General features: G+C 35.2%; 1 protein-coding gene and 1 pseudogene across 1 annotated transcript; both read left to right on the top strand.

The window, feature by feature from the left end:
• The first annotated feature begins 2,340 nt into the window (after positions 1-2,340).
• LOC149222198 (G2/mitotic-specific cyclin-2-like) lies at positions 2,341-2,652 on the top strand. The gene has a single exon (XM_089387532.1). It carries the CDS (start codon positions 2,341-2,343, stop codon positions 2,650-2,652), a length of 312 nt encoding a protein of 103 aa, XP_089243658.1.
• Positions 2,653-2,780: 128 nt separating this feature from the next.
• LOC149222197 (beta-fructofuranosidase, cell wall isozyme pseudogene) lies at positions 2,781-9,111 on the top strand (annotated as a pseudogene).
• Positions 9,112-18,181: the final 9,070 nt, after the last annotated feature.

Below are 18,181 nucleotides of genomic sequence, written 5' to 3'. Positions count from 1 at the left end.
TAAAGTTGCAATGCATACCTTTTGTGTGTTTTTCACATTATGGAGATCAAAAAATTGCTCCACCTGTAGTATCCATGTTCCAAAATCCTTGCCATCAAACTTCCTCATATCGATCTTTGGAACATGGTGGCTCTTCGATCCAACGTTAGAGTCTATGAAATCATGATTAACATTTATTTTGTTCTCATTATGAGTTTCCTTTACTACCCTTTCGCCATTAGTAAGCATTTCTTGTAGAAACTTTGTCAAATCTGTCTTCAAATCTTCCATGCTTGCCTTCAAATTTGTCTTCAAATCGTCCATCTTAGCTTCCACGCAGTCCATCTTAGCTTCTACGCCTTTCCTTAAACCATCCATCCTGGCTTACATGTTTTTCTTTAAACTATCCAGCTTAGCTTCTACATCATTCTTTAAACCATCCATCTTATTTTCTATTTCTTTTTGTGCGAGTGAAATTTGTTGCACTTGGTCTTGTAATTTTAATATATCATGTTGTATTTCTTCCTCTTCTTCATGAGTCATGCTAGAGCTTTCAGGTTGCTTACTAGGTGTTTCCATTTTCTTTCTTCAGGGCATCAATTACCGATAATAATGCTTCATTATGCCCTTTGAATTCCTTCAAACTAATTTTTCAACCCAAGTTTATGCAAAAATTTAAAAAAAACTACACACCTTTTTTCACTTTGTAGGAGCTAGATATTGAGTCTGATGTATCTCTGTAATTTTGGATCTCCCAGGTCTGAAATTGCTTCCTGCGGTAACCCTCTGAGTAATATTTCTAACCCCGCAAATTTGATCAAGGTTAGATTCTCCAATGAAGAGTTATGCCAAATCTCCCACGATGACCGGAGTATAGACTTGTTCAATAGAGTGAACTTGTACGACGTGCCGTGGGTCACTGTTTCAACCTTAGGTTCTGCAAATGGTACCCAAAAAACTACAGTCTGTCCTCTTTCTACTACTTCTTACAAAAATTCAATCGGATGCTTATAGAGAACGTTATGACGATTTTCCCAAGGTGACCTATTTGGAATGTAATTCAGGGGTCTACAAAAACCCTAACTTCCTCAGATTATATCTCCGAAAATATAGTGAGACAGGATCTGAAATTTGGAGCCGAGGTTCAGACCGCTTTCTTCTCAAATGGGTTTTTTTATTAGCTTCTGAAAATTTGTAGAGAAAGCATTATAGCGAACATTCCACAATGAACTGTTTTAGATGAAATTTTGGAGCTTGCAAAAACCCTAACTTCCTCAGATCATATCTCCGAAAATATAGCAAGACAAGGTATGAAATTCGGATGCAAGGTTCAACAAGATTTCGTCTCAAATGGGTTTGTTCTTTCGCTTCTGAAACGTTGTAGAAAAGAATTATACCGAAAATCCTACGATGGCCTGTTTGGAGCAGCGAAACCCTAGAATCCAAAGCTCTGATACCAAATGTTATGAAACCAACTCACAAAAGATAGAAAAGATAGATCAACGCCTTAGAATTCAGCCTCTTCGAGGGGGAAACCTCATTTACATTACACAAATGAACAATTCTTGGATGATACAAATGACAAACCTCCTTTCTATATATAGGAGTCTAAGGGGTCACAATATAACCAAGCCGACCTAACAATAATAATATAAAGGCACAAAAATAACAATAGTGGGATTCTATGGGGCACAATAATAACAATAAGGGATACAATGATAATAGTAATGGGGGAATCACTAGTGTTATAGGGAACTAACATTGTATCATCATCAAACCACACTAATTCAGCCTCTGAGATAGCATGCAGTCCCTTCAATGCAACTACAACAATAACAGAAGGTGGAATGATGACTTTAGGCCCCTCAGAAAGAACTACAGAATTTGTGGTTATGCCCATAAATGGAGTGCGGCCTCTTGATAGTTGGTTTCACACCCCAAACACATGAAAGTGGGAGGCAGAAAGAAGCTGCTCAGTTCAACGTGCAAGGCCAGCTTGTGCAACACACTGATGCAGGGGTCATCTCTAATCAGCTTGTAGTGGAACACCATGTTGAAAATGAGAATAGGAGTCGTCTGCCTCCAAGTTCCATGCCAATACAAACGGACATCATCACCGAGGAGTTCATAGCTTGAATGTCAGAATATTTGAGATATATGCAATAGAGGGGGGAAGTAATCCAGGAAACATGTAATATTTCCAAGAATCTACTTGATAGATATTGTTTAGTTGGAAATATTAGTGAAGAGAATTGGCAATTAGTTGCTACTGCAGTATTGTTTCTGGCAGCCAAGTATGAGGAAGTTTGGCCTCCAATGGCAACTAGATTTGGAGAGCGTAGATTCACACTTTCATAAATAATGCTAACGGAACAAGCAATTCTGAAGGCACTGGATTACAAAATTACAATTCCAACCACCATTGATTACGTTAGACATTTTATCAAAGTTGCTAACTCTGTTGAAGATGAGAAAAATCTTGCATTCTGTCTTACCAATTTGAGTTTGGGAGAATTGGAAACGAGATACTCCCCAACATTTATCGTTGCAGTTGCAGTTTATGCTGCTCAGTGTAGAATAAGGGGTGCTCCCCAAGAGATACATGACATATTGGATGATATTCCCTATTCGAAGAAAGGATACGCAGAAGAACAAATCCAACGAGGGAAGTAAAAGCGATTCTCAGAATTCATGTGCTACTCTCGGAACAATTGGATGTTCATCGAGGCTTAGAGATTGACCAAAATACATGAGTGGCTGATGGTGCTCAAAAGAATGAAAACTACCTAAGAGAGAGAACCATGAAGGTTGTTGAGGTAAACAGACAACTAGAGGAGCGCCTCAAGAAGTTTAGCAACTTACCAGGAGTGAAGGAAGCACCTCTTACAGCTGCAGAGCGTGATTTCAAATCTCAAATTGATATGATAAACAGAGAGGACTTGAATTATCTACATTCAACTATCAATGTTTCAAATGCATGCTCTGAACGATATATGCTAGTATCTCAAGGGTGTGGAATAATGCCCTTGAAGCAGGTGGGATAAGCCTGCAAGTCGTAGGCGACATGCCCTTTGCATTGTTTATGTTCTCTGTTTTGTTTACAATCTATCATGCACTCACAACAGATTGAAGTTACTGTGATGAAACAAGCCTCGACGCCTCTCAGAGGTTTGACAAGGAAGCCCTGCTCTGAATCCACAATGCCCACCGTCAAGAAATTGTGGAAGACGTACCAGTACCAGGCACTATTGAATCAGGCGTGTCCTACATAGACCCCAATTGCAAAAGGGGTGCAGCTTCTTTGGTTCTGCTCGAAAGACTGAACCCCATATCCCTAACCCAGTTGCAGGTCAGGACAATTCGCTGTGGCCAGGTGCTCAACGGGACTGTCTGCCCAGATGCCTTCCAGATGATCAGCATTATGACTTTGCTTGAGGATGATAACGACCATGGAAAATTTTAGGGGCAAATGTTCGCCCTTAGGCGAAATTAAGGGGTTTTAAATTTTTAGTGGGTATGGTAAATTAATAAAAATATAAATAAAAGAGAGGTATGGTAAATAAATAAAACCTCTTTTTATACTTACTCAAAGGTATGGTAAATAAATAAAAATATAAATAAACTAGACGTATGGTAAATAAATAAAACCTCATTTTATATTTAGTCCATATCCCTTTTTCTATTTATGAAAGCTCAAAAAAAAGGTTTTATTTAAGTGAATCCTATGGGCCAAATACCATATTTGTAAAAGAGGTATGGTAAATTAATAAAAATATAAATAAACGAAACGTATGGTAAACAAATAAAACAATTTTTTTTATATTTACTCCATAAGTCACCTTATATTTACGAACACTCAAAAAATGTGTTATATTTAGGTGAAACCTATGGGCAAAATACTATGGGCCAAATACCATGGGCTAGATTATTATTAATACCATGCAAAAAAACATTATTAACCCTAATATTAGTATTAATAAAAATAAAAATGGCACATGGTATTGACCCATGGTATTCACGTGGAATGTAGCCTATTTAAATGGGGGAATTAAACCAGCATAGATCCATCTTTACTCTGGATCTATTAAGCCCCGAGAGGGATCAAATATCGTGATATGCAAACTAGCATAGAGTGAAAAAATATTTGATCCCTCTCGGGGCTTGGTGGATCAAGAGTAAAAATGGATGTTGTAATTTAATGTATGTTAAACATTTTAACTTGGTTAAAATAAAAAATAAAATAAAAATCAATTATTAATTTTATTAATTTTTATAAATTACTAATAGTAATTTTTAAGCTCCAGGTTTATGATAACCCATGGTAATACCATGGTATTCATGTGAGCATAGACTATTTAAAGGGGAAATTCTATCATCTTAGGTCCATCTTAATTTTGGGTCTACCAAGTGCTCAGAGGGATAAATAGTTTTCATCCCCCTAAGAGTGGTAGATGTGGAATTAAGATGGATATAGGTTGGTTTTTATGATAATGAAGATATTAAATAGACTTAGGAAATTATATTGTAAAAACATCTTAAGGTGAATGGTTAAAGCTACATTTATTCACTTCACAAAGTTTAGTAAAAAATACCAATATCTCCATTAATATTGGTTTTTAACTTTTTCTGATTTAACAAAAAAAATTCAAAACAATAAAACCTTATCACTCTTTCCGCATCACCCTCGCAGAAGATTTTTCACCATTTTTCAAACACTCTCAATATGATATCTTCGTGAAAAAGTTTAGTTACTGATGTTGGATTAGTTGTTTGAAAAATAATCTTCTGTGTTATTCTTAATTTGTCCTAATGATCTGTAGGGGTTGGAGCCACTACACCATATTTTCCTAAAAGGTGGAGATTGTTCACCAAAAAGGAAATTAATCTACACGTTACAACGCTGTTAAAAAATGTGAGACCTGTGAGGGTAGTGAATTATGCTAATAAGCAATTTAGATTGGGAGAGACATAATTAAATTTTATTATCTAATTGATGATTTCCAATTAAAATAATAATAAATCTACATTTATATATTCATATATTTATTGGAAGGATTCTCACAATGGTCACTTCTTTCAATTAGATCCCCTTCAAGCCTTTGGGATACCTAATACTTATAATATAGTTAGGGCTTGCTACTTGTTGGCGTGTTGGGGTAAACAAACTTGATGTGTTTTTTTTATCTCACAGTTGGAGTCTATGGAATAAGAAAGAAATTTGATAACTTGAAAAAAGTGGTAGCTTGACAAAAATTGTAGAGAAAAGATTAATCTCTCCTACCTTGACAAAATTCGTTGTCAATATCAACACCTACAAGAACTTTGTTGTGGAATATTATCAAAACTAATAGAAGGATATGAAAGAGTGTATTGTAAGAACCTTGACAAACACGGCCACTGAAACTTGGAACATTGTTTTTAGGAAGAGAAAATTATGTTTCTTTTTTCCAAACATGTATGTTAGTATATTACAATTTAATGAATACGTTTTCTTATTATCATATATGGTTTCATACTTTAACAAAACATTCGCCAAGACTTCACAACGTTTTATTATTCAATAAAAGATTTTCCAAGATCTTACAAGATTTTATAATTCAGTGAAAGATTCTCCATCACTGTACAAGAAAATATAATCTGGTGATAGATTCGCCAAAAAAATTATATATACATATTATATTATTGATAAAATCGCCTCCCATTTTTCCTATGTATCATGGAGATTAGCCCATTTATTATACATATAAATTTAGGGTGGTTCTTAAAATTTTCCCTGATAACGACCTTGTTGTTAGGGTGGCAATTTACAATGCGTCTGATTTTCATATTGACATTAGTGGGCTTTACCCAAAGGAACCTCCAAGGGAATTGTAACGCATTGTGTAGAGAGACTAAATGGTTCAGTCATATATTGACAAAACCAGTGGCGATATATATTAATAAAAACAGGAGCGCAATGATATTAGATGAGTTGTGAATGCATAAACTGTGAACCGGTGGTATAAAACACATATGAAACTACTGCACTCATTCCACCAGCAGAGAAACTACCGAGGACAGTGCTGAGGAGGTTTCAGGCCTGACACACTGACAAAGAAACCACCACCGACATACTATTCGAGTAGGCTAAGAGGTAAATAAATGCAATGCAGGAAGGATTAACACTGAAGGAAGAGTGTTACTAATGTGATCAGAGGTTGCAGCTAGAATTTAACTGATAAAACATTCATGAAATGCAGAATTGATGGCAGAACTGACCTGCACAAAAAGGCCATAAAACAAGTGGCTCAAATATGAGCAGGGCAGGATATCGCCCACTCACACATACATGGCAGCAACAGAAGATGAATGATAAGCATGAGAGTGTGTCTATTATTGACAATGATATACATTTATATGACCCTTGGTTTCGTATTCCAAGGTCTCTTGGACTTCCTTAGACTATTCAGCTTCTACACCAACCCTTAGAGGATTAGGTGTCCAACAATTTTTTTGAACCATGGAATTTGGTAACTCATTATAATGACCTAGGCTAGTCTCGAGATTTAACCAAATGGTGCACTATAACCTAAGAGTATATTCAACAACCCAGAAGCCATGTATGCCAATAACTTGTGACTTAGCAAGGGATAAGGTGTCTCAAGGCACATTGGAGTGCTCCTCTATTTGAGGGGCATCTACCCTTCTAGCTTTATCACAATGGGCCAGAGTCTCATTGGGGTTTTGAAATTGGGTGAAGAGAGTGCAAAACCTACCCGTCCTACCATATTGCCAATCCACCTTGACGTTATCTATAATAATTCCTCACTATCAAAGAAGTTGTTATTGTAATTAATATATCATTGTAGGGCAACATGTCCTCCAACTTGTTCAAGATTAGTACTAATAGGACTCTCCAAGACTCAATACCATAACTATTTTTGACATTATCAAGTTTGATTTTGGCATGTTATTTGCAAACCTCTCCTCCTTAACTATCACCAAACAACCCTTTTTAGAGTGATATCCTTAACTCTATTTGCCCTAGACTTGGTAGACACTATTTTTGCGATTTTTCTTCATCTTTCACTTGCCATACCACTCACTATTCCATTATGCTACTACTACCCATTTTGTTAAGGCTCACTCTTCAAAATTCAACTCGTGCCTCCACTCGACAACTTTAGTAATCTTATCATTAGAGATGTCTTGCTTAAGTTGGACAAGATTCAAGTAAAAGTGTGTGGAAGAATTATTGTGGTCACTATAGGTAACCTTCCTAAGTGCACAAAACTAGCCCCTTAATGCTTAGGAATTTACATTATATAAGGGTGCTAAATTGTTGTAATAGATACAATCAACCTTCCTTAAGAAAACATATACCCACATAGTCTATGTCTCCAACCAAAAACATATTAAACATTCCCAAACCATGTGACATGGTCAACTAAAAATATGCATTATACACAAAATGCACACATATTTGCATATGCAAGAAGAGTCTAAACTTTTCATATTTTTGAAATTTTTTAAAGCAATTATCATTGATGTCCAATTCTATTTGCAATTCCAATAATCTTTGTAAATTTTAACTGAGTTTTAAAAAAAATCCAATAGAAAAATATACTTAAAAATATTAAAAACCTAAAACATTTATAACCTGGGTTTGAGGCGATGTGTTTCTCTTGTTTACCTTATGTTTATCTTACGAGAGACACCTATATACTACCTATTAGGATATACCAATTATAGCCTCGCCTATAGCACACCCATCTCATAGTTCTAGATTGGCTTTTCTGGTTGGTAGATGTAACCACCCATTGCCCTATTCTGTCTCTTCTTTTTGTGTTGGGTTTTTGCGAATCCTTTGTTTCTCAGTTGAGGTTTTATTCTAGGGTTTGGTATTTCCGTGTTGCAAGTTTTAAATTGTAAATATGTGTGAGATCCTGCACAGGTGCAGGCAATGTGGAAACCAGATCGGTGCCAAGTTTTGGGAAGTCGTCTGTGTTGAGCACGAGATCGATCCCACCGGGAGATACCAGGGCACTTCCGATCTACAGCTAGAAAGGGATCATGTTTACTAAAATGAAGTGAGTTGTGGTAGATTTGTGTGTTTTTAATTTTTTAATCATGGACTTGGGTTTCCTATAACTAATGTGTTTGATTCTGCATGATTGGCATTGTGGGGAATGACTCTCAAGATCCCAATGGTTAGTATTGGAAATGGACTTCAATATATTTATCTTTAAGAGAAAGTTTGGAGATCTCGAAGGGTTGTTTTCAGTGCTCGTCTAAATGAAAGTTGTGTTTTACCTGATCATCCCTAGGATTTAATGAAAATCTGTGTCTTTTGCCTTGGGAAGCAAGTGTGGATTAGAGCAGGCTAATTAATATGCATCTGATACTCTGCTCTAGATGCCAGGAAAAGGATTTTATGTGACACATAAATAACTTGCACTCTGACATGTGTAATGATTTTGAATTGCAGCGCCATTATTCTACAAGGGCTACTATCATTTGTTCTACCAATATAATCCCAAGTCGGCTGTGTGGGGACTCATCATCTGGGGGCATGCAGTTTCAAGAGATCTCATAAATTGGGTACACTTGGCTGGTGCAACTATATACCCTGATGAATGGTATGATGTCAATGGCGCCTGGTCTGGATCTGCCACTTTACTACACAAAGGGGGCCCTCCCGTGATCTTATACACAGGATGCAACAATGCCTCGGAACAAGTTCAAGCCATGGCTGTTCCCAAGAACCCATCGGATCCTTTGTTGCGGGAGTGGAAGAAGATCCCGCAGAATCCAATCATGGTGCCTATTGGCATCAACGCCAGTTCCTTCAGAGATCCAACGACGGCATGGTTGGGATCAGACCAAAGATGGCGAGTCCTGGTCGGCAGCAAAAGGGATAAGAATAAGGTGGGAGTGGCATTGATGTTCAGAAGCAAAGATTTCGTTAAATGGGTGAAAGCCAAACATCCGCTGCACTCTGCTAGGCATAGTGGAATGTGGGAGTGCCCAGACTTCTACCCTATGTCCCTCTATGGTAGCCATGGCCTTGACACTTCAACCACAGGTCCCGCTGTGAAGCACGTTCTCAAGAACAGTTTAGACAATACCAAAGTGGACTACTATACAGCTTAAATACAGAAAATAAATATATTTTGCATGGTAATAAAATAAGAAATTTTACCGATAAATTCTCCCTTGCCCTCCTGTGAAGTCTGATGTCGATTGGCAAAGTGTGTGTTTTCGAGTTTGTGGATTTGTCTCTCTGAAAAACAAAGGAGTTCTTGAAATTTGCAATGGTAAGGAAGGATGACATCAGAAAACATATGCCATTCAACACCAGTTTAATAAGTTAAAATTGAAAATCTTCTCAACATACTAGACAAGAGAGTTATACGAAAATATTTTCTCTAATCTTCCATTAAAATCAAGTTTAATGTTAGAATCTCAAGGATTATGAGTGTAAATGGCTTAAAAGGGCACAAACTATTTGGTACAAATGTTTTCTTAGCAGAGTTTTTGGCTGGCTCATTCTGCCAATATTGTAGGAGATCGGAAGATGTCAGTAATGTTTTTTTCTGTTTGCTGAGGTTTGGTCCTGGATCCAAAACTTTTTGCAGACATGTTCACATTACATCTCTACGAGAGGGCCACCTTTCTTGGGGATCCTCAGTGCGACAAAAATTGTTTGGAGTGTCTGGCAGATTATCAGAATGGTCAGGATTACACTTCCTGTGGCAAAAAAGTTGTACTAGGACGTTTAAAGATTTGCCCAGTCCGAGGACGTTTAAAGATCTGCCCAGTCTAGGGAAGGCCTTCTTGCATTGGTACACTAGTGAAGGCATGGATGAGATGGAATTCACTACACTGGTGAAGGCATGGATGAGATGGAATTCACTTAAGCAGAGAGCAACATGAATGATTTGGTGTCTGAATACATGCAATATCAGGGTGCTAGTGCAGAGGATGATGAATACTATGATGAAGAATCAGCTCAGGAAGCTTATGTAATGCCATCGACAATCGACAACTGCTAGTTGTTTCAATGCCTAATAGTTGTTTGTTTGTGGATTTCATTTGCATTTATTGTTCTTTCATGGTTTGCTCTGTTCTCATCGAAGGGTTTGGCATTAAATGCATAAACTTTGTATACAACTCCTACATGTCCTTGGTTTTGTTGATCATATTGAAATATTGAAAAGATGTAACTACCCGCCAAAATTTTATGCGAAATTCAATCATGCTTGGACACTCTTCTATATTATATGTTATATAATTATGGTGTTGAATGGCTTTGTAAGACTATAATATGTTTCTGGAATTTGTAAATAGGAAAGACAACAATTCTCTACAAATTCAAACTAGGGGAGTATGTGAGAACAATGCCCATTATAGGATTCAATATAGAGACTGTAATGCTTAAGAATCCCAGCTTCAATGTTTGGAATGTAGGGGACCAAGATAAAATCTGCTATCTATGGACACAATATGTGGTCAATGCCCAAGTATATTCCAGAGTTTTTATTTGTTATTATTGGAAGTTGGCTCCGGATTTCTCATTTAAGAAGTTTGTTTCTTTAAGCCATGCCTGTATATGCTGGATTCATATAGTAAATTCATGATGATATAGCATTATAGCATTGTTGGATTTATTAGACAAATTTATGGCATGAGATTGTTTGTTGGATTTATAATGTGTATAAGCTGGATTCATTTGTAAAATCTATGGCTTTTTATCGCTAGAGGGATTCACTAGATAAATTTATGTTTGTTTGTGGACATCAATTTTCATCATAATCTATACTCTATAGATATCATAATATATATTATTTCATATTCACTCAACAAATCTCATATATTATATGATTGTTGTTTTGTATGTAGATGTTAAATTTTATAGATACATAGATATCATAATATATATTATTTCATATTCACTCAACAAAACTCATATATTATATGATTGTTCTTTTGTATATAGATGTTGATTTTTATAGATACATAGATTTTTTTTTTTATGTAGATTGTAGACTTTTTTGTATATAAGAGATATAAAGTAAAGTTGACAGTCAACTTTGCTTATATTCCAAAAATGTTCAAATTTGTTACAGTAATCTTTTTCATAATTCTTTTGTTTTACAGGGTACTCTTATCTCAAGCTATGTGCAAATAAGCACTCAAATATGAGAGCGATTAGGTAAAAGGGTGTTTGCAAGAAGTGGAAAACTCTGAATGAATTCATAGTCCATCTTTAGTGTTAGGTTGTGATTTTATCTTGTGGCTTTATTATTTTCATGTCAATATTGTTCTTAATTATGAATTCATAACGAGATCAGGATGTTTTTCATATATGTTTTTGTTCTTTGTTTCCAGTTGGAGCTCATCTGACTGTGTATTCTATTTGAGCCAATGTTGATTACCATCTCTTCTTTTTCTTTTATCGTAGAGTTTTTATGGTGTATGCTAGGGTTTTTAAATTGACTATTTACTTCAACTTTTGATGTATTTTCATGTATGTTTTATTAGTTTGGTTGTATCTTATAACATTGACTTGAAATCAAAACCACAATGTTGGACAAGATTTGGTAACTCCAAGGAGGTTTATTCTTGGTGTGATAGGCTTGGAGTTTGTCTTGTTTGCTTGCATGATTTTGAATTATTATGAGTGTAAAGTGTCCTAAAAGCACATGATTGTTTAACAAGAAAATGATATATGTTGGGATGCATTTGTTGTGTTTCAACCGATTTCAGTTTGTCTCTGCGTATCCAAAATCCAATACATTTTTTGGTTGCTTGATTGTTTTATTTTTGGTTTGCTAAGTGGTTTGGGCCCTGAGATGACATCATGCTTTGGCTCAAGGAAATGTGACCTTGGGGCATAAAAGTAGTGTGACTCAAGAAAAGGCAAGGATTTATACTTGTTAAAGAGAAACTCCTTTCGTGAGTTGTGTTGTTGTTATTTTAGGTTTTGTTATTACATGGACTTTATATAAATTTCAGCTCGATATGCGTACTAAATTGTATGCTTTTGGAGACTAATATAATAATGTGCTTGTTGCATAGTTTCAGTTTGGCTTCTCAACATTGCCTTTGTGTCTAGCTTTTTGTTCAATCATGGCTTTCATTCGTTCACTTCAAGCAGAATATATGACAATGATATCTAATCCCAAAAAGGTAAAGAATAATTGTTGTTTGATGATTTCATGCCTCGCAATACCAACTTTAAAATCTTTCCAACATGCAAATTGTGCCTTGAGTGCATTGGATTTATCACATATAAACATGTTGATTGTGCCTTGAGTGTGTTGGAAGAACCCATCAAGATGATTGATAATAGAATGGTTGTATGTAATCTAGCTGTTGTTGGGCAGCAACAATCGTAGTTGAACCAACTCCTTCAACAACCCATTTAACTAGTTAATCCCTTTCAACTCCAACAACACCTTCTTCCACCCATGGTACCTATACAACCATATAGCCATCTAATCCCTTTCAACCGGATACAATGGATCCTAACTTAAGAAGGGTCTATGTGGATAATGTTCTTGAACATATGCAACGTGCTAGAATGACTAATTTTCTCTCTTGTTATGGAGACATTGAAGAAGGCCCTGGTGGTTGACAGACAAACTAGTAAGTCGAAAGGATACTCCCTTATTCTTTACAAAACAATTGAAGCAACAAATCGAACCCTGGAAGACCTTGTTAAATCAATAGATGGGCATTAACATTTTTGTAAATTAGCATTTGAAGGGAAAAAGCAGAAAGTTGCAAACGAGGGCCAAGTTGTTTCTGATTTGAAGGATAAAGGTGATGTAAATCACGTTTCACAATATGGTGGATTGGGTCATGGGCCATTCAACCCGCCACTAATTGGTCATCGGAATATTATGAACCCAGCATCAGTACCAGTTACCAGTCTAAATCCATATGGATTAAGTGATGCAACACTGCCAAGTTTGTCTATAGACCTTTGTTGCAATAAACCTCCCTTATTCATTAAACTCTTCAGCACTGTTGGACTTGGGCTACCAACTTCTTCTCCAAGGAACAACTTCTTGTCAGGCATCACTAGGTGCAGGAAATTACGGTCTTGGTCCATATGGATCCTCCGGATATGGAAGTCACTCATATAATAGTTTTGGAGGTGCAACATCTCACTATGGGATTTATTCAAGTTCATTTGTTTCCCAAACCGCTCCATATGATGGAGCAAGTCATTTCCCCTTACATCTCATCAAAGTAAACTCCCAAGGACATCTCCATCATCGGGAGTTCTAACTGGCATGTGGTCTTACTACACATCCTAGGTTTGTGATCATTCTTATTCTTCTTCTCCCATTTGTTTTAGTTCATTTTCAATTGTATTTATATATATTTGAAATGTTTGTTTTGATCTTTTGTCTTCCACTATATGTCAAACACCACTTATGAATCTGCGAGCATTTTGCTTTGGATCTCCTTTATTATTTTTCTTCTAAATTATTTCTTTGGAAATTGATGAGAATAAGTTTGGAGCAAGGTTAGCTAAATAACATGTTTCTATCATTTTCTGTCTTGTTTTTAGTTTATTGTCACTACTTTTTGAAAGGTATCCTTTTGAATAATCAAATACCTTAGCTTCTTTCTCTAGTGGATGTGATGAGAATAGGCATAAGTCATTATGGTAATTGAGGATACTAGTTGGTATTAAATATGGAGTTAAAGTTAGGTTGGCCAAATCATAGAGAAAACTTGTGTTATAATTATGGTGTATGGTTACTATATGTGAGGGAAATTGTAGGCAAGATGTCATGGGCATAAAGGGCACTTGGTTTACAGGGTACATTTTAGCATGTGTTCCATATTCAGAATCTATTATCTTAACTTCTTTTACTATTAAATTACCAGTTGTTGTTAAGCTATGTGCAAATAAGCACTCCAAAAAATATTGAATTGTATGAGAGCGGTTAGGTAAAAGGGTGTTCGCAAGAAGTGGATAAAACTCTATGAGTTTGTAGTCCATCTTTAGTGTTAGGTTTTGATTTTATCTTGTGGCTTTGTTATTTTCATTTCAATATTGTTCTTACTTATGCATTCATAACGAGATCAGGATGTTTTGCATATCTCTTTCTATTCTTTGTTGCCAGTTGGAGCTCATCTCACCGTGGATTCTATTTGAGCCAATGTTGATTACCATCTTTTATATTCCTTTTATCATAGAGTTTTTGTAGTGTATGCTAGAGTTTTTAAATTGACTATTTTACTTCAACTTTTGATGTATTTTCATGTGTGTTTTATTAGTTTGGTTGTATCTTATAACATTGACTTGAAATCAAAACCACAGTGTTGGACAAGATTTGGTAACTCCAAGGAGGTTTATTCTTGGTGTGATAGGCTTGGAGTTTGTTTTGTTTGTTGGCATGATTTTGAATTATTATGAGTGGAAAGTGTCCTAAAAGCACATGATTGTTTAACAAAAAGAGGATATATGTTGGGATGCATTTGTTGTGTTTCAACATAATTCAATTTGTCTATGCATATCCAAAAGCCAATACATTTTTTGGTTGCTTGATTGTTTTATTTTTTGTTTGCTAAGTGGTTTGGTCCCTGAGATGACTGCATTTTTTGGCTCAAGAAATGAGACCCTAGGGCATAAAAGTAAGGGTGACTCAAGAAAAGAAAAGGATTCATATTTGTTAAAGAAAAAATCCTTTTAGGTCTAGGTTTTGTTATTTCATGGACTTTATATAAATTTCAGCTTCATATGTGTACTAAATTGTATGCTTTTGGAGACTAATATAATATTGTGCTTGTTGCACAGTTTAAGTTTGGCTTCTCAACATTGCCTCTATTCCCATTTTTTTGTTCAATCATGGCTTTCATTCGTCCACTTCAAGTAGAAAAAATGACAATGATATCTAAGCCCAAAAAGGTAAAGAATAATTGTTACTAGATGATTTCGTGCCTTACAATATCAACTTTAAAATCTTTCCAATATTTAGTGGTAGTCCTTATGTATTGCTTCTCACTGCAGTCACATACTTTTTCTCCCTGTAGTTTTGAAAGTTGAGGAAAATTCAAGGGCCACATCATCATCATCATAATCTCTTCTTAAAATACCCCAACCATCGACTTCTCTTAAAAATGTTTACAACCCTAATATTCTGATAAAATCTAGCAGTTTTTGTGGGCTCTCTTCCATTAAACCCTACTCCCATTCCATAGAAGAACACATAGAAGGTTGTTTTTGGAAAGAAAGGGGGTTATGCTATTTTTTTATCTTTAATTTTCCACACATAGAAGGTTGTTTTTGGAAAGAAATGGGGTTATCCTATTGCTTTATCTTTGTTTTTCATTGCCTTAAACTTGATTTTAGTATCTTGTAGTTCGGTTTATGGAAATTCTTATAGGAAGGGTTCTAAATTTTGAACAATCAACATATGCATTCTAGCAACAATTGTAGTAGAAGAATCCCAAAAAAAGTAAAAAAAGAGGGAAAACAAAACGAAATGACTTTCCATTGTTGTGCTTTTATTCTATTGAGCTTATTGTGCTTCCTATCTGGAGTTTCTTGTAGATCATTGCAATCTTATAGTCGTTCATGTAACTAATTCTGTAGAAATAATTATTCTTCTTGTAGCAAATTGACAAGAAGTAAAATGGCATGTAGGCATGGTTGAGAAAAAAGGGTGGTGAAAATGAAATGGATCAACACCGAGAATATAATCATAACCTTTAGTCATGTATTGTCTTTAGTTGTCCTTGCACTTTACTTAATGAACTCTTTGGTTAAACTCTATTTTTCTCGTTTATCCTTGATTGGTGATGTGACATTGTGTCATCTTTTGGATGAATATTGTTGATTGTCTCATATGACTATGGTATCTCTGCTAATTATGAAAACATTTATATAATTTCTTCATGTCACTTCTTACGCGTAAGACATGAGCCCCATAGTGAATAATGGTGTGATTTCTACTATCTATAATGTTGCATTTTATATGTTGAAGCTGCTACATGACTACCTATAGGGATTCCTATGGAGGTATCGGGTACCATGCAAAAGTTGAGATACTCCATTTTTTCATTTATTTTTAAGCGTAAGTCATGCCTCTAGGATATTCTATTTAAAATTTGAAGGCTTGGATATGAAAATTTCAATGACTTGTAGCTTTTCCTCAATCCTATAGCTTCCCTATAGAACTAAACAGAATTTGCAAAATTTTCTTGTTGGTGAACAATTAGATGGAAATTTTTCTTGAGCGGATAGGGTTTAATGAAAAGTTATTAAAAATGAACAAGGATGCATATGGAATGGAAAGAAAGTAGAATGAGATGGAAGTGAAAATGAAAACTAGTAATGATCAAATAACTATGGTAATGTATGGTATGGAATAGTTTTGCTACAAAGTGAAAATAATTGCTTTGATGTCCTTGCAATGATTTTTTTTTTTTTTATTTATATCCTTGTACTTTATACTAATGTGATTTATGCTTCTCTATTTCCATTTTGTCCTATGGTAGGTTCTCCAATTACTTCTAATTTCTTAACAGATAAATTAGAAATTATGCATGTTATTTGGAACTTGTGAACTATTGTGTATCGTTTATGTTAATATAACATGTTATGTGCTAAAGAAATTTTAGTATTAATTAATTTATTTATTATGGAGTGTAGGTGTTATTTTTTATTGTGTATCCTGGTGTGCACTACGGATAGTAGCCAAACTTTTGTACTTACAATTTTAACATATGTTTATTGGTTACATTTCAAAATCATTGTTATTGATTGTTGTATTTTACATATTGAATTAATTAATAATGAGAAGCACTCCCAATTAGTTTTCTAGACCTTTTCTAGACCCCATAGCCAGTAGGATTCAAGCACGTAGCTTATTAGTCATAATTGCACCATGAATATTCATTTTTTTTACTTTTTGGCATGCAAATCAGTCACAACAGATTTACATGATTCAAAAGGTGAGAAATCAATATTTGATGTAATTGCAGATTTGAGGTTTGATAATTATAGGTCATTTATAGGTTATAAATGTCTTCAAAGTTTCACTTTTAATTGAGTATTCAACTAAACCTATTGAGTATCTTATATGTAATTATTTTTCCTTCCACCCACTTTTCATAACTTCCATAACCATTAACTAGGGACCTACAACTTCGATGCTATTTTGTTTGTTTAGTAAGAGATTTTCCAAGACTTTACAAAGTTTTATAATTTATTGAAACTTGTAGAATTTACAATCTATAAAGTTTCAAGGTCTAATCTTTTAAAGTCTAATTTTTTAAAGGGTGCTAGCTCAATGGAAAAGCACCTGCTTTGCAAGCAGACATCGTGCCCTAATATTGATATGAAATGGTGACGATTAGTTTTTGGTGTCGAAGGCTCTTTTGACCATCACCAATAAGCTTATGGTGACATTTTTTGACCCTCACCAAAATATGAAATGGTGACAGTCTAAAAACATCACCATATATATGTATCAATAGTAACGGACATGAAAGGTCCATCACCATAAATTGTTGTTTTTCATATGAAATGGTAACGGTCAATGAACGTCGCCATATATATGCATTATTAATAACGGACATGAAAAGTCCATCACAATAAATCATTGTTGTTCATATGAAATGGTGACGGTCACTATCCATCATTATAATAATTATTCATGATGGACCTTGAATGTCACCACAACACCTACACTTTTGGTGACACGACCTTTGGTAACGTTCATTTTTTTGGTGATGGAGGCTAAGATCTGTCACCATTTCTCATATGAAATGATGACGATCACTATCCGTCATTATAAATCATCATTGGTGACGATCACTACCCGTCATTATAAATCATTATTGGTGACGAACCTTAAATGTCACCACAACACCTATACTTTTGGCGACACCACCTTTGGTTACATTCAGTTTTTGGTGACGAAGACTCTTTTGACCGTCACCAATGAGTTTATGGTGACATTTTTTGACTCTCACTAATGACCTTTTTTATTGTAGTGGATACCCCCATAGGTTGCAAACCTTTATCCCTAGGAAGTCGAGTCTGTCGCCCTGTAAACGTGATACACCGAACACAGAATTCGGGGAGATTTCCTGCACGTATGTCAAGTCCTTGGTAAATTTATTTGTTGAGGTGTATATTGCAGTTCACGATTACTTGGTACTCCTTTTACCCAGATTCACCTGAGCAGTCATT

The sequence above is a fragment of the Pinus tabuliformis genome, chromosome Q, assembly GCF_031772625.1.
Source record: "Pinus tabuliformis cultivar Carrire ecotype Pingquan chromosome Q, CPIR1, whole genome shotgun sequence".
Taxonomy (NCBI): Eukaryota; Viridiplantae; Streptophyta; class Pinopsida; order Pinales; family Pinaceae; genus Pinus; species Pinus tabuliformis.
The sequence above is the reverse complement of the archived record's forward strand: the minus strand, read 5'-3'. Positions and strand labels throughout refer to the sequence as shown.